This window comes from Girardinichthys multiradiatus, chromosome 4 (genome assembly GCF_021462225.1).
Source record: "Girardinichthys multiradiatus isolate DD_20200921_A chromosome 4, DD_fGirMul_XY1, whole genome shotgun sequence".
Lineage (NCBI taxonomy): Eukaryota > Metazoa > Chordata > Actinopteri > Cyprinodontiformes > Goodeidae > Girardinichthys > Girardinichthys multiradiatus.
Window position 1 is genome coordinate 24252063 of NC_061797.1, and position 23579 is coordinate 24275641.

General features: G+C 40.6%; 1 protein-coding gene across 1 annotated transcript; it reads left to right on the forward strand.

Moving 5' to 3' along the window:
- The first annotated feature begins 849 nt into the window (after window positions 1-849).
- Window positions 850-22763, forward strand: tmem276b (transmembrane protein 276b). The gene is given in 5 exon segments (XM_047363683.1): window positions 850-1603; window positions 5600-5713; window positions 17634-17771; window positions 18007-18140; window positions 18142-22763. Coding segments are annotated over 5 exon segments (879 nt in total). The 5' UTR covers window positions 850-1224; the 3' UTR covers window positions 18256-22763.
- The last annotated feature ends 816 nt before the right edge of the window (window positions 22764-23579 follow it).

The following is a 23579-nucleotide window of genomic DNA, read 5'->3' on the forward strand; positions in this document are numbered from 1 at the left end:
CTGTGGAAAGAGCTGAAGACTGCTGTTCACGAACGCTCTCCATCCAACCTCACTGAGCTCCAGCTGTTTTGCAAGGAAGAACGGGCAAGAATTTCAGTCTCTCGATGTGCAAAACTGATAGAGACAAACCCCAAGTGACTTGCAGCTGTAATTGCAGCAAAGGGTGGCGCTACAAAGTATTAACGCAAGGGGGCCGAATAATATTGCACGCCCCAGTTTTCAGTTTTTTATTTGTTAAAAAAGTTTGACACATCCAATAAATTTCATTCCACTTCACGATTGTTTCCCACTTGTTGTTGATTCTTCACAAAAAATTAGAATTTTATATCTTTATGTTTGAAGCCTGAAATGTGGCAAGAGGTTGAAAAGTTCAAGGGGGCCGAATACTTTCGCAAGGCACTGTATTTCATCTTCAAAGCGATTTTTTAAAATCTGATTTAATTAGAGAAAATAGCCAATAAATTCAAACATGTGAACCAATTTTTATTTTTTAAATCAAATTTGAAATTTAAAACCCAAACGTAGTGATAACATTTAGGTTGTGGAATGTATTCTGACTGGCACTGTTTATCTTAAAGTTGTTCTTTTGTCTATTTTCTTTTAATAAAAAGATTTTAAAAATAAATAAATGTTCGAATTAACATTTTTGAATACAGACTGTTAAATACAACCCATTTCATAGCCATAGATGAATTGAATGAAATAAATTACAATAGTTTTGCTGCTGTTTAATGCACCTTATTTCAAAAGAGGCTTAAATGTCATTTGTTAATTACATTAATGCAACCAAACATACACCTAGGTTTTAAATATTTACCGTAAATAAAAAGGTGCTTATCCAAGCATTACAAATGGTCACCACCCTCAAACAGAGCACATATTTCTGTCTGCTCCCAATCCCGCAGCAACCTGGAGGAGAGACAGCGCAACTACATCACTGCCCCTGCCTCTTCACAGCGTTGGTCGCCATCCATCCCCTCTCCTCCTCCTGTACCATAACAGATGGTGGGAACAACATTTCATGCACCGGGCACCACAACAATAGACCGCAGCATCCCGTCCACCCCGCTCCGGCCTTGCAGCATCATGCTCCCAGTGCAGGTCTGCAGGAAGCTCTGAGTGCCGTCGTGAATTGTTTCACGCCGGTACCAGCAAAACCACCACCACCACGGCCACGGAGAAACCTTCTTGCCACTGTTTGGGCTCTCCACCGAGCAAAGGAAGATGGCCGCTATGAAAATATTAACCAGCGCAGGGCTTTTCTTGGCTTTCTGCGCGCTGGGTCTTCTCGCCATGGCGATCTGCACTGACTACTGGTACGAGACCGACGCCAGGAGACACCGAGAGAGGTGCAAAAACTATGCCAACAAGCGAAACGACCCCGGTTACATCTACATTTCAAACCACAACCTCCCCCTTCAAATGCCTCCAAAGAGCGGCCCTGATGCTGCTCCTCTCGTTAGGGGGAAGCGGCACTTTCTGCCCGCGGCGTCTGCCATGGAGTCCCACTGCAGCCGACAGTTCAACTCTACTGTCTCCGGGCTTTGGAGGAAGTGTCACCGGGAAGGATTCGACCTGGAGACCGAGGACCTTATTTACAAAGGTAAACACAGGGGGGATGGAGACCTGGCTGTTGGCATGCAGCAGGCCGTGATGCCTGCTGCATGCCACAGTGGTTGGTTTCCGCGTAAAAATGTTTATATATTTGTTGGCAACTGTCCATGTTGTGACTATTCTCTGTCCATGGTGCTGAAAAGAACCATACTGTTACAGAGTCAAAGAGTGTTTTTACTGCCAAGCATGCTTGCAGCAGCTGATAATTTTCCTTTATGCCTCCAAGAATATATATATGTAGACGGTCTATTTTGTTACAAAAGGAAAACCGTTTTCTTCGTCATTGTCCCCTGTTTACCTTTTGGAGAGACAACACAATGTCAAGCTATTCTCTGGAAACATACAGTAGTGCACATTTTCATCCAATGATGCCCTATCAAATTCATTCAGAGTTACAAAAACTGAGGCAATGCACAAAAATAAGGGCTTTCCTAAAACAGATGTCTAAAGTTATTATCTTAGGGAATGTTTTGAGCTGGAACAGATGAACCCTTATTGATCAGCTGACCCTAAGACACCATAATGAATAGTGTCTCTTCCAACAACCCATTGTGTTAAGTATTAACTACATTTACCTCTTTTTGTAGCTGTCCTAAATGCTCCAAAAACTTGTGAATCTTGACAAATGGCTATGCAATGACAACAGAGTAAGCTGCAATGGAAAGTATTGCTTGCTATTTCAAATTCTTTTCCCTCTGTTTTATATCATAACATACTAATCTCCATGAGTTCATTGGGGAGTCCCAGATACAAACTGGCCTCAGTTTTAATACATAATCAAATATTTATGGCGGTTTAAATGGCGCCGGATGTAAATGTTTTATACAGTCAGATCTAATAGATGCTATTTCCCAGATTAGAAAGCTTTGTTTGTTTCAGAAATCACATTTCACTCATTTCATGCTTGAGTTGTTGTTAAGTGAAATAGCAGTACTAACAATGTAATTTGATTTTGTGCATAGATTATTCACAATGATCCGTTACCAAAGGATATTAATGAACAGTTTCCAATGGGCTATTTTCTGTTTCCAACCTTTTTGATTGTGTGTTTTTGAATAATATACACTGATATCACACATTACTTAACTTGTTTGGTTTTTTTATATCAAGCACGTGTACCTACATGTACACCAACTGATTTAATAGGCATAGCTGGTATTCATTGGGATTCTGTTTCATTTCAGTTTTCACCAGGCAGAAACCTAATATAAAGATAGAATTATTACTCCTACAATTGTAAATACACAGGTCTCATTTTATACCATTTACCAAAACCTGGTTAAGATAAATCATAAAGGAAGAGGCAAAATGGAAAACATCTCTTATCACACAAGTGCAGGATATCATAGCCTGAGATGTGTTGAAAAAAATCAGATATGTTAAATATAGGTGATATTATAAGGAATAATTTACATTTGTCCGATCTTCATTCTGATTGCACACATTTCTCCACATATTTTCTCAGGGTGGATTCTTCAGATCAGTCATTGGGAAAATGAGCACATGAGATTTAAAACTATGTATTTCCCTTGACAGTACATCTGTAATCATTGTTTGCCCAGATGTTCAAAAGTATATATTTATGTGTTTAATGTTTTAAACTAAGATCTGGTTGACAGCTTAAAAATGGGGTCTTACTTATTAACAAGTATATACAGATTTACATGTATTCATGCATATATTTATAAAAATATCAGGTATAGCCCTGTCGGTTTGGTATGCATGTGTACCAAACAGTACAGCCTTGTTTTATACATGAACACATACAGAACGTTTATGTGAGGAACTAAGTGTCTAATGCAACTTTCTGTAGTGCAACTTTAAAATTGACACTAAAACAAAACAGAGAGCACTCCCATCTATCACTAAACTCTGCTATTGGGAACATTAAGGTTTTCCATGCAGCTACAGTGGACTGAATTAAACTTTATGTCAGGCTACACTTTTGTCAACAGCAATAATGCATGTAGTTCACTCTGCACTTAGCTGAATTACTTCCCTTAAACAACGTCAAGCTGAGTGTAAATGTCACTGGTACTGGAGAAAAATCCGCTGACGTCCAAATTTGTTCTCAAATATGGGCAGAGTCGTTTTAAAAAATGTCTAAGTATCAGCACTGCCCATTTTCAAGTAGTTATATTGTTTTATAATCTATCTATCCAGGCATTGGCTATGCCTGCTTCTACTACTTTATTCATTGACAAAACAAGTAAGTGTTTTTAGATTTTTTTGAGATGGGAATTTGGGATGCACGGCAGCGCAGTGGTTACCACTGTTGCCCAGTCGAGGTCTTTCTGCATGGAGTTTGAATGTTCTTCCCGTGTATGTGTGGGTTCCCTCTGGGTACTCCAGCTTCCTCCCACGGTCCAAAAACATGAATGTTAGGTTAACTGGTCTCTTTCAATTGGCCTTAGGTGTGAATGGGTGTGTTCATGGTTGTTTGTCCTGTGTGTCTCTGTTTTGCCCTGCAAAGGACTGGCAACCTGCCCAGGGTATACCCCGCCTTTCACCTGTAGACCGCTGGAGATAGGCACCAGTTCTCCCAAGACCCTGTATGGAAGAAGCGGGTATAGAAAATGAATGGATGGATGGATGGATGGAGATGGGAATGTCTGAGGTTGTTATTAGCAGTGAATAGTCCCTTTCACTAGTCATCTAAAACCCGACCTGAGATACTTTCTTTCTGTCTCTGTGTGATTTATGTATGGACCAAAGTTGTAAGTTTGATAGAAGTCGACTTGCTCCTGTTATGCTTTCTAAGCCCCAATGTAGGTGGTGTCAGACCTACGTTTGTGAGCTGATGTGAAGTGAGGGGGGAGTCAAAGCAGCACTATTTTATCAGCAACAATTTTGTTGTCAGATAGGAGTTTTGTGATGTCGTCTTGATTTACATAAGCACACATCAGGACAGGCCATGGCTGCCTCTAGTGGTTGATACTTGAGGGGTTTGTATTTGTGGCAATTTTGCAGAACTGTTTTGTGAAATGCCAAAAACGTTCTTCTGCCTGTAGGATCCAGTTCTCCTTGCTACATTTTACAAATTGGAACATTGTTAAGAGACCACACACCTACAACGTAAATGACCACAGACTTTTTTTTAAATATATATGCTCTTTGAATTCGACGCAGGAAATCAGATTTAGCTTGCTTGACTTTGGTTGGAACTAATTTTTGTTTCTCCAAACTGAGATTGTTCAGACAGGTGTGGACTACAGGAAAGATACTGGCTGCTAAAAAAAACTAACAGAAATTCACTTTGATAATCCAGACTATCCCTTTAACAGAGTATCTTTTGTTAGCTGCTTTTAAAGCATGTTCAATTGATTTAAAAGCACCTTTAGATTAAATAACATTACTGAGTTATACATATGGATTTCATTATCAGTAACCTACCATATGAAACCTCAAAGATTCTTGGCATAAACAAAAGAGCTGTACCTCTATTAATGTATTAGGGGCTGCTGTTTTGACCGAAAGATTGTCTGAATTTTGGAATTCCTAAAGAAATTATAAACCTTTTCAAATGTCTTATTTGACCTATACAAGAAATTGCAGTTCATAAGCATAAATAAGTCCTTTTTTTAATATGTAGTGTTGCTTTGCTCAAAGACTGCTGGAAAGAGTCAGAGCTGGATTGTTGAGATGGAGGCTGAAAAACAAAATGTATGCAAAAATAAGATGTGATTCACTTTAAATCAGAACAGTTACGTATGAGACCTTTGGGAGTATAATCCATATACCACATTGTTTCCTAATCCCTCTTTAATTACTATGCCGGAGTGGGGAAAAACAAGGTTAAAAGGGCCAGCTCGGAAAATGAAAACTCAGACAGGGTCGAAAATAAATGCTATGTCTGTGCACACATCATCGCATTATCCCAGAAAAAAGAACAAAGGTTTAGACTGCAATTCTGACTTCACTCTCTCCTTCAATTAATCTTACTGCTCCAGCTATAACTGTCTTTTTAATTTTGTCTTTTTACCAGGAATGATTCAGAGATGTACCCCAGTCAAGTATCACTATTCCTCGTCCATCCTTCCAAGGAATTTACCCATCAACATCACAAAGACCATACGTCAGGATGAGTGGCATGCTCTCCGTAAGTCTGAGAGTCTTTCTCTTTTTTGTCACTTTTAATCATCTGAACTTTCCAGTTTGTCTGTTTGAGTTGGGTGAAATGTGAAAACCATGTTTTTAAGCATTAATGAGTATGATCTTGGATCACTCTTACTGGTTTTGCATTGCACATATGACATTATTTTCAAGTTGTCAAATGAATCAATCTGTCAGTAACATTTAACTTGTAGTTAAAGTGTTGAAATCATATTGAGTGCCTGTTATTCACAGTTGTTCTAAATATTATTTATAGCCTTACAATTTGACGTCATTACACAGCAGCAGTGGAGACTGTAATAATTAGTGGTTAGCTGCTGCTCAGGCAATAAATCAGTCATCCTCCAATAAGAAGGTTAATTATTTATTCGCTGGTCATCTCAGTCCATTTGTCCGCGAAGTTGCAGAAACCCAATTTGCTTGTGGATATATTAGGCATCTGTAGCTCGTGTGATTAGCAGCAATATGCACTTAATTTATAGAATAAGAAATGTGACTGAATGAGTAATAAAAGCTTATTGTCACTGGAACAATGTAAAAGTAGGCGAGAATGCTTTATTACATACAATGCTTTTTTTACAAGGGTAAATCTTGATCTGATGACCCCTCAAGAAACTATTTCTTAGACTCTATTAAAATTACTTGAAACTTTAGGTTTAGTTTAAGATTTTGCAGCTAGGGATAGGGTTGGGTGATAGAATCATATGATTTCTTAATTAAAAACTCTGCTATTCATTGATAAGATGAAGCTATTTAGTAGAATTTCATTATGAAAAAATGACATTCTGTGGAACCTGTTTTGTAGCCATTCTTGCTGTGTAGTGGAATTATTTTTCCCATCCTTTTGTCTGCTGTTTTGAAAAAGGACTATAATAACTATGGCCACATATTGGCATGATATATGGTATACACAAAAGCTCCACTTTGCCAGTGTCATAAGCTGCTCAGACCAACACAATTGCACAAGTCTTAGAATGACATGTTTAGTTTACAGAACAATAAAGTCACACAAATACTAAAATACTAATAACAGAACATTTGTATATTATGCAGGATAGATCTATTAGCACTGCTTTCATGATGCTGAAGCACCCATCTGAGCAGAGCCTAAAAAGATGTGCAAAGCTTCAGGTTTTGAAATTAAAGGGTCACTTACCATTAAAAGATGTGTCATAAAGGCTACAGGTTGTACAATGAAGGAATAATCACAAAAAGAGCTGCCAAATATTATTTAAATCCTGTGATTCCTAAAATTGACAGTGACAGAATCCAATTACACTTAGTGCGTTGATATAAGAACACTCTCTGATACATGGTAGAATTCATTCTTGCTGCAACAAAATATCCACAAGTCATGACACTTCTACCTCCATGCTTCACAGCTAGGAAAGGTTGTTTTCTTGTACTCCAGTTATGACAAATATGTTCTGTTTCTTTCTGGGAAACATTAGTCTGGACTTCGTGTTTTATGGGGGTGTCCTAATCTATTCCTACCCAGTAACTGCATTTTTAATGCCTTTACAGAAAATTACTGAAAAGGTTTTCCTGTAGTTTTTGTGGTTTATTTGTGTTACTCATAGTAAATGTTTTTCTGTTACTGGCCACAGATATTAGCTTGTAACTAATTTGTTGAGCTCATCAACTCCCCACCTACATCCTGTTATATCTGCTCATACCTAACCATGATAGCGCAGATTTAGATAGTATATTAAAGGCTTATTTGAAAGTATCTGTCTTTTGCTTTGCTCATTGAAGTTGGTAATGGAGGCTGATTCAGGCAGATGAGGCAATGCATGTGGTATGATCATTTAATCTAGCAAAGAAGAAACATTCAACCCTGGACAAGCAACAGAACAAGTAATGCAACCATTGTTAGATTAATATAACGCAGCAGTGAAATTAGTAGTGATGGACAATGATGGTTCCCCTGAGCAGAAATAGATATGGAGCTTTTCTCAGAATATTATTTCACTATGTCTCAAAATGATCTATTAGGTTGCTGTTGTGTAAAGTGATGGTTCACAGTGCATGTGAGAGATAGACACTGGCTTGTAAAGAGCTGCTTTATGTGACATTGATACCCAATATACATTCACTATATTAGGTACACCTTGCTAATACAATGATAGACCCTTTTTGCCCTCAAACTGCCTCAGTTTTTATGGCATAAATTGAACAAGATGTCTGAAATGTTTTTCAGAGATTTTGGTCTTTATTGACATAATAGTGTGACACAGTGACCGCAAATTCATTGGCTGCACATCCCATGATGTAGATCTCTCACTGTTGATATAAGGCAGGATGGATTCACGCTTTCATGTTGCTTATGCTGACCTGACCATTTCAGTGTTGTAGCTGACGTTGAGACTTATCGAACCAGATATCAATTTTCCTGTCTGATATTGTCCAATTTCAGTGACCCTGTGTATACTGTAGCCTCAGTTTCCCATTCTTAGCTGCCAGGAGTGGCACCCAGTCTGGTCTGCTGCTGCTGTAGCTCATCTGCTTCAAGCTATAATGTGTAATGCTTACAGAGATGGTATTCTGCACAACCTGGTTGTAGTGAGTGTTTCTTTAAGCTCCTGCTGCTTTTCTATGATGTCAAACTATTCTGCTACTTCTCCTCTGACCTCTGAAATCAAAAAGGTATTATCCTCTACACAGTTGCCACTGACTGGATATTGTCTCTTTTTCAGTCCATTCTCTGTAAACCTGAGACAGTGGTTGTGTGTGAAAATCCCAGTAGATCTACACTCTTTGGCATACTCAAACCAGGCCATCTGGAGCCAACAACGACACTATGTATAAGTCCGTTGAATCAGCTTTTTCCCCCATTCTTTTATGGTTTTATTGTTATGTACTGCGGTCTTCTTATTTGGATGTTTTTAAACACTTTACAAATCAATAAATGTAAATAAAATTAAAATTCTGATGCTTGCTTTTAACTTAAACTTGTCTTCAATGTGATCACCATTTCTGTTATCAACCAATTCAACAGGTTTACATAATAAAGCAGCCAGTTAGTGTATGTCTTAAATGACAGATTCATAGCTTTTACAGAGGTAGTGTCAGCATACCGCTGGGTCTAAATATGCATTTATTTTATTTCATACAATCATGATTAAAAAAACAAAAGCAGTACACCCTTTAAAATTGTAGGGTTGTACATTTTTCATACTTATCTGTTATTTTGGAAGTGTACCTAACTTTTCCACAAAAGTTTTCATTATAGCTTCATTGGTTTTTACAGTTTTTCTTTGTAAAAGACAGTGCATAAAGTTCAGTACATTTGCAAGAACCTGATAGAAAAGTTTATTCTTTCAAGTTTCATATACACACGGTTAAACCCAATTTTATTTTATTTTAACCAAAAAGTTTGTTTCTGAAAATAAGATCACAATCTTTCAAAAGATAACAAAACAATGTGAAACGAGTATCAGTTTTTATTAGCTTAAATTCCAATAAAAAAAATGCATGTTGAAATTATTTACACCCTCCTCAATAATTAATGGAAACAATTTTATTGGTAATACAGAAATTAAACCCTTCTTTGTCATGGTGGTTTTAATGAAACCCTTAAGCAGACACAACAACGGCCAGAGCAAGCAGTTCTTTTCAATGATTTATTTCTTTTCAGCAATAGAATGTAAACGTTTTCTGCAGGAAGCATGAACAATCTCCGAGCAGCTGCTTGGGGAAGAGACGACTGTTAGTGTGAGAGGATCCAGGGAGAAGTTCAGATGCTTGGTAGCAGAAGATGATCCAATCGATCTCATAGCCAGAGTTCTCCTGAGAAACAACATCAGATTTGTCAGAATCAGAATCAGGATAGACTTGGAGATGACGAGCGAGCTGGAGCCAGACTGTGAAGGGACTGATGATGGTGAGGATCTTGTAGAGACCCAGGAATTGTGGGGACAACTTGCGGGTACAGGACTTCACGAGAAAATCATTGGCAGAAAGCCAGGCCTTTTGTCTAGGTATGTATGCAGGGATCATCTCAGGATGTTTTCCATCTCCTGGTCCATGCGCTCGCACAGCCCATTGCTCTGAGGTTTGAAGCCAAAAGTTAGAGAACATTTGGCACCGAGAGCAGAACAGAATTTTTTCCAAACCTGAGAGATGAACTGTGTCCTCGGTCAGAAAGGATCTCAGAAGGAATCCCATGGAGCTGGAACATGTGCTGGATCAGGATTCTGGCTGTCTCAGGAGCTGAAGAAGGTTTCAAAAGGGCCACCAAATGACAGGCCCTGGAGAACCGATCAATTATGGTAAGTATGACAGACTTATTATTGGCAAAAGGGATACCGGTGACCAAGTCCAGGGCTATGTGAGACCAGGGTCTGTTGGGGATGGCAAGAGGTTGGAGGAGGCCATAAGGAGGATGGTAGGAACTCTTACCCCAAGCACAGATGGTGCAGGCTGACTTGTACTCCATGACATCCTTGTTTAAAGAGGGCCACCAGAAATATCATCGTATAAGGCCTACAGTCCGGCTAGTCCCAGGATGGCCAGAGAAACGAGAGGCATGAGCCCAATGACTGGTTCTGGCTCATACTAAAGAAGGTACAAAAAGACAATCGGGGGGCTCCCTCCAGGATCTGGTTCATGTCGGAGGGCCTGTTGAATTTGTCTTTCCAAATCCCAGGTAACAGCTTCAGTAGTGCAGCTTTTAGGGCGGATGGACTCAGAGGTTGTGGAGAAGTAATCGACTGAGATTTCTCTAAACAGGGAGTCAGGCAAAGAACAGGGACCAGCGGAACTGACAGGGTTTGAGACGTCGGGCGGACTGGATGTAAGCTAGGTTCTTATGGTTGGTTGATATGATGATGGGTTTGGCTGTGCCTTCTAGCCAGTGTCTCCATTCCTCAAGGGCGAGTTTTATAGCTACCAGCTTTCTGTCTCCGATGGTATAATTTCTCTCTGCTGAAATGAATCCTCTGGAGAAGAAAGCACAGGGGTGCTTTCCTCTCCATGGTTTATTGTCAGAGGTGGAATTTTGTAAAAACACAGCCCCCACACCCATGTCTGAAGCATCCACCTCCAAGATAAATTGGGAGGTCTGGTCAGGATGGACCAAGATGGGGACAGATGAGAACTTCCTTTTCAGTTCTGCAATGGCAGAATCTGCATCAGCAGACCAGTTGAATGCTCTTTTAGTGGAGGTTAGGGTGGGAAGAGGAGCTGCAACCAAGCTGTAATTACAGATGAACCTCCTGCAAAGCCAAGGAACCGCTGATGTTTCTTCCTAGAAGTGGAAGTGGGCCACTCCTGAACTGCTTGGATCTTCTGGGGGTCCGTCTTTACCTGTCCACCCTCGAAAACATAACATAAGAAGGTGATGGAGGTGGAATGGAAGTCGCATTTCTCAGCCTTGATGTAAAGGCGATTCTCCAGCAGCCGTTGGATGACCTGTCTGACATGTAATTTGTGATCTTGAAGACTTTTGGAAGAGATCAGAACATCATCAAGATAAACAGACATGAACTGGTTCCGGACTTCTCTAAGGACTTCATTGACCATGGCCTGGAAGACAGCTGTGGCACTGGTGAGGCCAAAAAGCATAAGTAGGTATTCTGAATGTCCCACATGCGTTTCAAAAGCTGTCCTCCATTCGTCTCCGTCTCTAAGGCAGACCAAATGGTAACCATTACATAGATCCCATTTTGAAAAGACAGTAGCATCCTGCAGAGTTGGCTAGAGGGGAAAGTGGCACCTGGGCAGGAACAGTCGTATGGATGATAGGTTGGAAGAGAGAGAGAGCCAGGTCATTGGTGAACACCATCTGGAGGTCATGGTATTTGGGGGGAGCATTAGAAAGATCAGGAAGATTCTGAGTACTGATGACAGGTAAAGGAAAAGGAAGAATGGCAGATTGTTCAGGAGTAGGGAAATACATCTCTCGTGGGTAGAGAGAGGAACTGGTGGCTGAAGCAAAAAGGCCTGGAGTTTGGTTATTTTCAACCTGGTTAGGTGGTGCCATCTGCTGCATCTGCAGGGAAAGATTAACGGCTTGGGTTAAAGAAGCTCGCTGTTCAATGAGAGACTGTAAAATGTGATGAGATAAGAAGACTTCCTTGCCCGGTTAACGATGTTTGTAATTATGCCACAGGGTTTTGTTAGCCAGAATGTTCTGTCATGGTGGTTTTAATGAAACCGTTGAGCAGGCACAACAATAACCAGAGCAAGCAGTTCTTTTCAATGTTTTATTTATTTCCATCAATAGAATGTAAAAGCCATTGGCAGGAAGCAGGAACAATCTCCGAGCAGCCACTAAGGTAAGAGACGACTGTTAGAGTGGTTAGAAATCAAGAGGAGATAGTAAATGTTTCTTTGAGAGTAGTTGTGCCTACTGTTAAGGTGAGTGAGATGAACATTCAAGGAAGGTATGCTAATCCACAGAACTGAGTTTGACAGGCGCTGGGTGTATTGACGAAGAAGGTTTTGTTGTTTTACTTCCAGGAGGAGTTCAGGGAGTTGCAGAGCGAGCGAGAATGGACAGGCAGGTGAGCTGCGGTTTGATGAGCGTACAGGTAAGCTTACTCCAGGAAATGTGAGGAAAAGGATCCAGGGAGACTTTCAGATGCTTGATAGCAGAGGAAGATCCAATAAATGTCTGAGCCAGTGCTCTTCGGGGAAACATCTGGTTTTGTCTAAAAAAAGCAGTCAGTCGAGGATCAGATAACTGGAAGCAAACAGGAGCTTACGTTCTAGTCTCTGTGTCCTGCTCCAAATTCCCTTTTGAAGACCTTCCTGATGAGCCTAATGAGCTGCAGCCACAAAGGCTGCACCTGTCAGTCACACCCTGTAACAGAATGGGAAGGAGAAACACCCAGACAGCCTGTGGACAGTTTTGTGGCTATAATAATTGCTGATCAGCTTTTTGCATATTTCTACAAGACAATTTATCTTTGGTCATAACTCTAAGTCTTTGGTGGCTGGAAGGCCTCTTTGCAATAATCCTAATCTTTATCTCCCTGCACAGATTCTCTATCAGATTCAAGTCTAGACTTTTGCTGGATGACTTCAAAACTTTGAAATTACATTGTTAGCCTTGCATAAAATTAGTAAGGCTAGTGTTCTGTTGACAACAGGTGATGGCTAACCAGCCATTGTGGTACTAGATAAAGCAGAAAGAAAGCAGTAGTGATAGACATTGCAATGCCAAATGACAGCAACATCAAGAAAACGTAACATGAGAAACTTTAGAAATACGAAGGGCTAAAAGAGGAAAAAAAAGGTGTGAGGAGTCAAGGCCACAGTAGTGCCAGTGGTCATCGATGCAAATGGTACCAAAACTTCAAGGAGTGACTGCAGCAGATTCCAGGAACAACCTCTGTTTAGAGGAGCACGGTCCAAGGATCCAAAATACATCAAGATATTGTGCAGAACCCTAGGATACAAATTCAGTTTGTCCTTTAGGTTTGACTTTTGGATAGCAGTACATTGAGTCAGACATGGTCAGAGGGACTGACTGGAATGAACTACAGTCAATTTATGTGAAAATGCTTTCCTATAACAAAACGGCATGTAACAAAATATCACTAATGTCAGAGAAAAAAATAGAACTCCAAAAATGGAACCCTGTAAAGGTAAATTTACTCAATTTATCAATTGAATTATAGACAGAATTTAAAAGATGACCATTAGAGGAAATACTTGCAAGAAAACAAAAATGAGTAAAAAAAATGGCTAAAATTTAAATAATATGCAACACTTTGTAGACTGTAGCTGGATTATGTCTCTTTTTTGTTGCTGCAAGAAGAAGGTGTAAGATATTTGAAAGAGATTGTTAGAGAGCTAGATGAATTGTTAAAGCAAGAGTTAATGTGCAATAGGTCTGTGCAAGACTGGAGTGACCACAACTCAGATATACTGTAAATTGAAAGAGTTTTCATAGATACCTAAACAAATTCTACTCTCTCTCTATTTATGCACATCTAGAAAATTTGTGATTTTCTTTCTTCAATTTGTCTGTGTATTGTTTCCTTGAATATAATGCCTAGCAAGCATTCACATTTTTGCCTCATTTTCTGTTTTTGGCAGAAACTTTAATGTATGATAACAGATAAGTAGGAAAGGGAGGGAGGGTGTCACCTCACTGTGGGGGAAGGAGCCTTAGCTTGTGCGGGAGGTCGGGAGATATTGACTAGAAATAGTCGAGCTCACCTCCACGCACAGCGTGGGCTCTGGAACCCATATCCTCGAGAGGGGCTGGATTATCTTCTACTCTGGAGTGGCCCAGGAAGAGAGGCGGCGGGCTGGGGTGGGTTTGCTTGTTGCCCCCCAGCTCAGCCGTCTCGTGTTGGGGTTTACCCCAGTGGATGAGAGGGTCGCATCCTTGCGCCTTCGGGTTGGGGACGGGTCTCTGACTGTCCTTTCAACCTACGGGCCAGGCGGTAGTGCGGAGTACCCGGCCTTCTTGGCGTCCCTGTCAGGGGTGCTGGATAGTGCCCCTCCCGGGGACTCCATTATTCAGCTGGGGGATTTCAACGCTCACGTGGGAAACGACAGTGACACCTCGAGAGGCGTGATCAGGAGGAATGGCCTCCCCGAGCTGAATCTGAGTGGTGTTTCATTATTGGACATCTGTGCTAGTCACGGAATGAACACCATGTTCAAACATAAGGGTATCCATCAGTGCACTTGGCACCAGAACACCCTAGGCAGGAGGTCGATGATCAACTTTGTTGTCGTATCATCAGACCTTCGGCCGCATGTTTTGGACACTCGGGTGAAGAGAGGGGCTGAGCTGTCCACTGATCACCACCTGGTGGTGAGTTGGATCCGCTGGAAGAGGAGAAAGCCGGACAGACTTGGCGGGCCCAAGCGCATAATGAGGGTCTGCTGGGAATGTCTAGCAGAGGCCTTGGCCAGGGACGTATTCAACTCCCACCTCCGGGAGAGCTTTGACCAGATTCCGGGGGATGTTGAACACATAGAGTCCAAGTGGACCATGTTCTCCGCATCTATTGTCAATGCTGCTGCCCGTAGCTGCGGCCATAAGGTCTGCGGTGCCTGTCGCGGCGGCAATCCCCGAACCCGGTGGTGGACACCGGCAATAAGGGACAGTGTCAAGCTGAAGAAGGAGTCCTATCGGCTGTGGTTGGCTTGTTGGACTCCTGAGGCAGCTGACGGATACCGTGATGCCAAGCGTGCCACGGCCCGGGCTGTGGCATAGGCAAAAACCCGGGCCTGGGAGGAGTTCGGTGTGGCCATGGAGAAGGACTACCAGTTGGCCTCGAAGCGATTCTGGCAAACCGTCTGGCGCCTCAGGAGGGGGAAGCAGTGCTTTGCCAACACTGTTTACAGTGGGGGTGGGAGGCTGCTGACCTCGACTGGGGACATTATCGGGCGGTGGAAGGGGGTCTCATCAATCCTGCCATCACGCATTCCGTGGTGGAAACAGAGGCTGGGGACTCGGGGTTGGACTCTTTCATCACCCAGGATGAAGTCACCGAGGTGGTTAAAAAGCTCCGCGGTGGCAAGGCTTCGGGGTTGGATGAGATCCGGCCTGAGTACCTCAAGTCTCTGGATGTTGTAGGGCTGTCATGATTGACACGCCTCTTCAACATTGCGTGGCGGTCGGGGACAGTGCCTCTGGACTGGCAGACTGGGGTGGTGGTCCCCCTTCATGAGAAGGGTGACCAGAGAGTGTGTTCCAACTACAGGGGGATCACACTTCTCAGCCTCCCTGGTAAGGCCTATGCCAGGGTATTGGAGAGGAGAGTCTAGCCAATAGTCCAATCTTGGCTTCAGGAGGAGCAGTGTGGGTTTCGTCCCGGCCGTGGAACACTGGACCAGCTCTATACCCTCTACAGGGTACTTGAGGGTTCATGGGAGTTTGCCCAACCGGTCCATATGTGTTTTGTGGAAGGCATTCGACTGTGTCCCTTGTGGTGCCCTGTGGGGGGTGCTCCAGGAGTATGGAATCGGGAGCCCTTTATTAGGGGCCATCCGGTCTCTGTACAAGCAGAGCAGGAGTTTGGTCCGCATTGCCGGCACTAAGTCGGACCTGTTCCCGGTGCGTGTTGGACTCCGGCAGGGCTGCCCTTTGTTACCTGTCCTGTTCATAACTTTTATGGACAGGATTTCTGAAATGAGCTTCCTTCGTAGGGTTGCCGGGCACTCCCTTAGAAATAGCTCGGAGTAGAGCCGCTGCTCCTTCACATCAAGAGGAACCAGTTGAGGTCGCTCGGGCATCTATATCGGATGCCTCCTGGACGCCTTCCTCGGGAGGTGTTCCAGACACATCCCACCAGGAGGAGGCCCAGGGGACGGCCCAGGACACGCTTAAGGGACTATGTCTCTCGGCTGGCCTGGAAACGCCTTGGGCTCCCCCTGAAGGAGCTGGAGGAGGTGTCTGGGGAGAGGGACATCTGGGTGTCTCTGCTGAGTCTGCTACCCCCACGACCCGGTCCCGGATAGAGCGGAAGACGACGAGTACGAGTACGGGTGGGAGGGTCATGTAATGCATTTTATTTCAGTCTGCATCTAGATTCTGATCTAATCACTCTATGGCCATCCTACTCAACATGTCATGAAGTGATGAGCTGATCTCTACCCCCTAGCCATGTCTTCCACATGTCAAGAAGTGAAGAGAGGATATCTGACCTTGTAGCTTAGGGAGGATGATAGGGTGGTGGAGGGGCTAAAAGGAAACAAGCAAAATCTGGCAGCAGCAGTCGATGTCAAGCAGGCAATTCGGCAGCAGAACATGATGTGCAGTGTGCATCAGGATGCTTTGCAGCTTAAATAATCCACTCAAAATGTTAGGGAAGCAGCAACACAGTTCAGGTTGACTAGCTCTTAGACATCACCTACGTGCACAATCACAATGAGAAAAATACATGACTTGGATGATGAATAATGTCCCCATAGATCATCAAAGTACAGCACCTGAAAGTTTAAAGATGCCACAGTTGAAATGAACTGGAATATTTTGTTTTTAATTGACTAAGATCAAAAAGAACTGATCCTAAAGATGCATTTGGCTCATTGGTAAAAATGCATTTTAATTCCTGTGTTGGGGTATTCTGAATTTGTGTCTGTTGGCTTTCTCGAGTGGCTCCAGGGTCCTCCCAGAGTCACACAATTTGTATGTTAGCTTAATTACTGACAGTTAATTGACCTCAGATAGAGTGAGTCATTGTTTTCATGTTCAGGGTTTTATTTAAGCTTCTTTTGCCTGTGATTTCACATCACGTATGTATATTCAGCTTTACTTGGCTTCATTATGTAAATTTTTTTTTTTGGCTTTACTGTGTTCAGTTGGTTTTTGCTCTGCTTTGATATTCTGTGTTTACTTTCTGTTCTTCCAGTTTTTGTCCTTTTAATAGTTTTTTTTTTTTTTTTTTTAGTCCAGGTGTTTTATGTGTGTTTTGCAGATCCTCATCTTAATTTACTTTGTAGGATTTTTTTAGTGGAAGGCCTTCATTTATTTCTATTTCTCTCAGTATCTTGCCTTGCAGCATGCTTAGTTATATTATAACTACCTAGCTTTCCATACCAGATTCTTAAATGTAGCCTGCATTTCAAAAATGTTGGGCCAAAACAATAATGAAATATCATACTTTTGCCTGTTGCCATTATATAAATTGACAGCTTCTTTATATGCATTTCTGCTCTGGTTGTTGCTATTGGCTTGTTTAATTCAGTTAGAAAATATTTTCCAAAAAGGAATAGTACTAACCCACCTAACTATTTTGTAGCTGAAAAAATAAAATTCGTTTATGATCAAATGCACCAAATAAATAACATGTTGTCAAAAAGTAAGTCGTTTATTGCCTCTTTTCAAAGCCATAACCTGGTTTTATTTGAGTGGTTTAATACAAGTTTCAAATTTTTTTTATTCATTTTTAAACCTCTAAGTCAACACTGACTCTGCAAAATTTCTGTCCCTTCAGATCTAAGAAGAATGACGGCCGGCTTTGTGGGCATGGCTGTGTCAATCATTCTTTTTGGCTGGATCATTGGAGTGCTGGGATGCTGCCAGCAGCATGACCTCATGCAATATGTAGCTGGCCTACTCTTTCTTATGGGAGGTACTGTGAAAGCACATATACACACATCCCCACACTAGCATGCAGACAGAATCTGATTTCATCCAATTACTGTGTGTATTTGGTGACAGCTGAGTGCACATCTGGGTTAACATGAGATATCAGATCAATGCCTTGCAGTAACATGATCCTGCAGTGTGATGTGCAGTGCATGTAGCAATTTAAGCATCAATCAGGACTCCCTTTAAATCACTGTTGGTCTCTTCTGCTCATACAGGAACATGTTGCATCATCTCTTTGTGCACATGTGTGGCAGGAATCAACTTCGAGTTGTCCCGCTACCCACGCTACATGTACGGCCTCCCTGAAGACATTAGCCATGGCTATGGTTGGTCCATGTTTTGTGCCTGGGGGGGGCTTAGGCCTCACATTGTTGGCTGGCTTCCTCTGCACCCTGGCTCCCTCCCTGAGCACTCCCACTCGCACGACGACCCACAAACCGAGGCAGGAGAACGGAACCGTGTGACAGGAGGCGTTACAAAGAGACTGACCCACCTAACGCACAAAGCACACCTTTCCATGTTTAACTCTGAAACCGTTCTAGTGTAATCACCGTATCACAACACCCTCAACGTGGCCATATCCTTTCAGTGTACAGTGTGCCTGATCTGTGACAAAAAGCAGCAAAATAAAGATGAACTTCACACATCAAATCCCTTGATGGACCTCCAGGAACATGAAGAACAACTTGTACAGCAGATCATGAATAGGAAACGTCTTCAAAGGCCTTTTTTTTTTTGGTGTTGTGTGTTTTGATTTCTGAGATACAGATTTGCTGGCACTTTAAAAGTACCAGATATCTCTGAATAGAATTATTCTTAAAATGGTGCTTTTTGAAATAAATAAAGCCACTCACACTCCTACAAAGGAAACACATACACAAACACATATCATATCAGTTCCTCTAGAAAGATCTGAAAACAAACATTAGTCCAGAACATCCTTTGAAAACTTTGATCTGTGTCATTGTTTGTAATTTTAAAAAGGCATCGACAATGCCGTGTTGTTGTTCGTATTTAGTAAAACACACAAACTGAAAAATTAGTCTGGTGTATAAGGTCCCAGCTTGTAAAAAGTATTACAGTTTGATCAGTGAGTTAAAACACGCTAAAGAAAATTAGCCTCAAAAACTAACTAGAAAAATGCACTTCTATGTTGAGCCAGATGTTTGTGTAAAATAGATGTTCTTTTTTTTTACATATTACTTTTCTGTCCTAAAGGTAAATGAGGCTGAGAATTTGCAAACCTATAAACCTGAACATTTAAAAAAAAACTTTAAGAAAAAAAACCAATCAAAACACAGCAGCTGTTGAGCTCTGACTGTTGATGTTACAGCTCATGCAGCTTACTTATAACCTAACAAAAACATGTGAAACCCAACTATTAGATTTAGTATATTTTTAACGTTTTATCTTAATGTTGGACAATGTTTTTTTTTTTTGCAATCTCTAAATACAAGCACGTTAAGGTATTTCAGAAAACAAGAATGCATTGGTAGTCATCAGTGTAGCGCCACACACAAGATTTCTCATCCTAATTATAGGGATACTGTATCTTCAAACATTGTGAGAAGGCCAAATATCTTCATATCATCTGCAATACAGAAACAAGCAGAAAATGGGCAGTGGTCCTAATCATATGTACTGCACCCTTTGCAATTATTGACCCCCTTGTAAAGATTTGTAAAAAGGCTTAAAAAAATATTTTATCATAGCAACATCATCTTAACCCAATAAAAAAAAAAAATCTACCTTTATGTACATTTATTCAGCAGGCAAAAAAAGTTCCATGTTGAGAATCCTTTTTTTTTTTTATCTGTGAAGTAGTTTTTGATATCCCTAACAATTCTTATAAAACTTGAGGTTTTCTTTTCTAATTTATATATTTGATGAGAGTGTTATGGAACTCAAGCTGGCACATAGCACAGTTATCACTGTGGCCTTGCAGCAAGTAGTAGTCCTGGGTTCTAATCCTAGCAAAGGCCTTTCTGCATAGAGTTAGCATGCTCTCCCTGTGCATGCATAGGTTCCTCCCACAGTCCAAAACATGCATGTTAGGTTGTTTGGTTCTCTAAGAAACCAATTACCTCTGGCAAGAACAAAATCAAATACAGACAATGAATGGTTTAGGAACCTTTAATTAGTAAACAGCTTCTGTTTACCTGGGGTACAAATATGATGTGACACAGTCCATTTCATTTTGCCACCAGACATTAGTATGGACAAGCAGCCCAGCTTATTTTACCACTATGCAAAGTGAGGAGAATGGTAAAGAAGGGCACTATTAGAGCACTGCAGCAAAGACTGGCATATTGGGCTCACCAAATCTATCTAACAACAGGTTGTTTGGGAGTTTTTTCTTTAACCATCACAAATATAAACCTGTGCAGTTTGCAAAATGCTTCCTGGACTTTGTCTGGAATTGTGTTCTTTGGTCTGATTAGACCAAGATTGAACTTTTCAACTGCACTCCAGGTGGTCTTGTATGAAGCAAAGGAAGAATATGTTTGGAAAAGCACCTCATGCCCACTGTCAGTTATGGTGGAGCATCTGTGATACTGTGGACCTTTTTCTCTTGCAAAGGCAAAGGCAATGGGAATCTTGTTAGAGTGAATGGGATCAGGAACTCTTTGAAATACCAGAAAAGGCATCCAAGGCTTTCAGAAGGATAATGATTCAAAACATTATTAACACATACAAGATTCTCCTCACACAAAATGGCCATCTTCTTCCATGGCCATCTCAGTCCTCAGATCTCATTCCTATTGAAAACCTGAGGTAAGCTGAAAAAGGGGGACACTCAGACAGGATCCAGGACTAGTAAAGTCTAGTAAAACGCCATCTCTCTGTATGCTGCAACCTTATAAGATGTTATAGGAGAGCACTAAATGCTAACCTACTGGCATAGGGGTTTGTGCAGAGTATTAACAACAGGGGTGCCAGTAATTACCCCACTTATGATTGGTAACAATAAAAAAAGCATTTCCTAACATGGATTTTTGCTAGAAAAGGTAGATTTGTTTTAAAGCTTGTTTAGATTTATTTTATACTTCTTTACCAGAGGTGCCAAAAAGTGTGGAGGGCGTTGCACATTATAAATGGAACAACCTCTTTGTAAAGAGGTTTTGATTTAAATATAATAATTTATAAAGATGCACAAAATCAGAAATGAGGTGTTTATTCCATACAACAAGTTTAACTCTGAGGTCAGGGTTACCTATCTGACAGTCTCAAAGATCCCTTATCAAACTGTAAATTTTATTTTCTGTTAAGCAAATACAGATTTTATTGTGTACTTACTTTTAAAATGTAAGACCAAGTAAAGATTTTATTGTCCATGTTTGTTTTCATTTGTAATTTGATCTTCAGAATCGGATATTCTTTAAAAAAGCACAGACAGTAATAGACTAGACACAGCCACTTGGTTTAAACACTGATGGAAAGCACAGCATCCATATCAAACAGGTTGTGTTTTTGGATGCAACAATAGTTATGAAATATGAAATGACTCTTTTCTAATGGCATTTCTGAAAACAAACTGAAGAGTAAAGTTAACGTTTTAAACTCTTGTTTTTTTATTTAAATTGGCAATGAGGATAAAGTCTAATTCTTTACAGTTCATGTGTTACAGAATAGTGTATTTGTGTATTATATTGTGAATAGCTCTGAAAGTCATGTTGAGCCAAAATGATATAAAATTCTGTTGAAAGGAAAAAGAGACTTATTTTTGTTTTTCCTAGTGATCATTTCAAGTACCAGGAACTAACAGAGAACATTCTCTTCCAGTTTATAATTGTTTCCCACTGACTAAAACACATTCATAAAAAAATATGACATTAATCATTGGTTCATAATGCAAGTTTTAATGTCAGGTGTTCATTGCCTGGTATGAGCCTTGATCATCCTTCTGTCAGCTATGTCGAATAACTCATTTACAAAATAAGGTGTCATAGTGTGTTAACAACACTTTATGTGATGTTCAGTCCTTCCAGTATTGCCATTTAGGAGAAAATTAGCTAACGCATGACTGAAACTTGTACCGTCAGTGTGTGGTGAGATCTTTGCACTTGGCTGCATCATGGAAAGGTCATTTAGCCTGGAGTCTAAGACAGATGTGGTTTTGTAAGGTTACACAAGAGAGCAAATGACGATCAGAGTGTGTAAGGAGCTTCATTTCATGGTGTTTGCTCAGGGTCCAGGCTCTTACATATATCAGAAACTCTGACTATGATATATAAAGACTTTTGTGTATGATTGTTACAAAGAAAATTATTAAATGCAATGCAACAAGATGATGTGGGTTTCTCCAGTTTTGGGTTTACACCCAAACTTATGTGCATTGACATAAATATTGCTGAAAACAGTTAACTATTTGTAAAGGTTATTTACTGCAAGTATTAAGTGTTGTTGGGACTCAAACACAATTGCACAAGTTTCTTGTGAGTTGTTGGTGAGAAAATTTGACTTCTCTGGCCCTGATGTGCCATAATGCAATCAAAACGTTTTACAAATGTGTTACACCTCCACATCTCAAATGGCAAACATCAGGAACACGTAGCAGCATCTGCAGCTGTCTCTGACTTGATACAAAAGAACTGCAGCACACCGTAGCAAGACTTGCAACATATAAAAACAAAGAACACTTGGGTACAAGTAATTCCATCACATTGTATTCAGAAAGGTTGTAAAATTCTTCACAAGTGGTTCTCTCCTGCGTGTTTCCTGAGGAACTTCGTACTACGTGCAACGAGAGAAAATGCCGCCCCATCAGAGTGGCACGTGTTTCAGTAACACAGCTTTTATTTTCTACATTTCATTTATACTGGGTGCATCCACTTCAGATGTTGTGTGGGATTAAAAAAAGACATTACAGTCTTGCATGATCTCATTAGTTTCTTTCAATATATGATGAAAAAAAATCTGTGTTCTTTTTAATTGATTTATTTTAATGTAATAAAATATGCATTTATTAACATGTTGTGAGTGCTGTGTTATCTGTTATGCCCTCGAAGGACCTCCATCTGCAAATTATCCCAACTGATCCAAGTTTTATTTATTTTCTCCTTTAAAAGTGAATACATGACCGGTGTGTGTATTCCTGACAGCCATATTACGTTGCCGACAAAGCAGAGGAATGTTTATATTAATCAATCCGTGGAGCTGAAACTGATAACAGTTTTTCTTTGCAGTGATGTCCAGAAGAGGTGAGAGTTGATCTTAGCAGCAGAGTGCTGCAAGGATAAGGCATGGTCCTCTGTCAATGAGGACATGGTGCCATCTAGAGGGAGCTTTTACATTTGAATGAGGTTGATGAGAGGCGGGGCATTTCTGCAGGCTTTTAGTATGCTTTGCTTTCATCATTAATTCTAACTTACGATAAGTATTCTATTTCTTGCATATGATGAGGATAACGTTTATCAACAGCATTAGTGTAAATGGTTGTAGGAGTTAAATTAATTTTAAACAAATTTCAAAATCAGCTTGTATTAAGTTAAAACTAGTATTTTAATTTTCCTTTAACACTTGTCCGAAACACAATCTAGAGCATATACAATACAGGGGAAGGTTTTGTAAAGGCACCATGACAAAACAAACCAAAATAATGTCATTATTTCATTTAATGAAGCACAAAATGGTAAATATGCAAAAATTATTTTATACGGTGCAGCGATATTAAAGGCTACATTAGCTATATTTATATATAGAAAATAATATCAGTCTCATTAAACATTGTCTCAGTCTTAATCAAAGTAATGAAAATTATTAGTAATCAATTAAACTCTCTTATGGC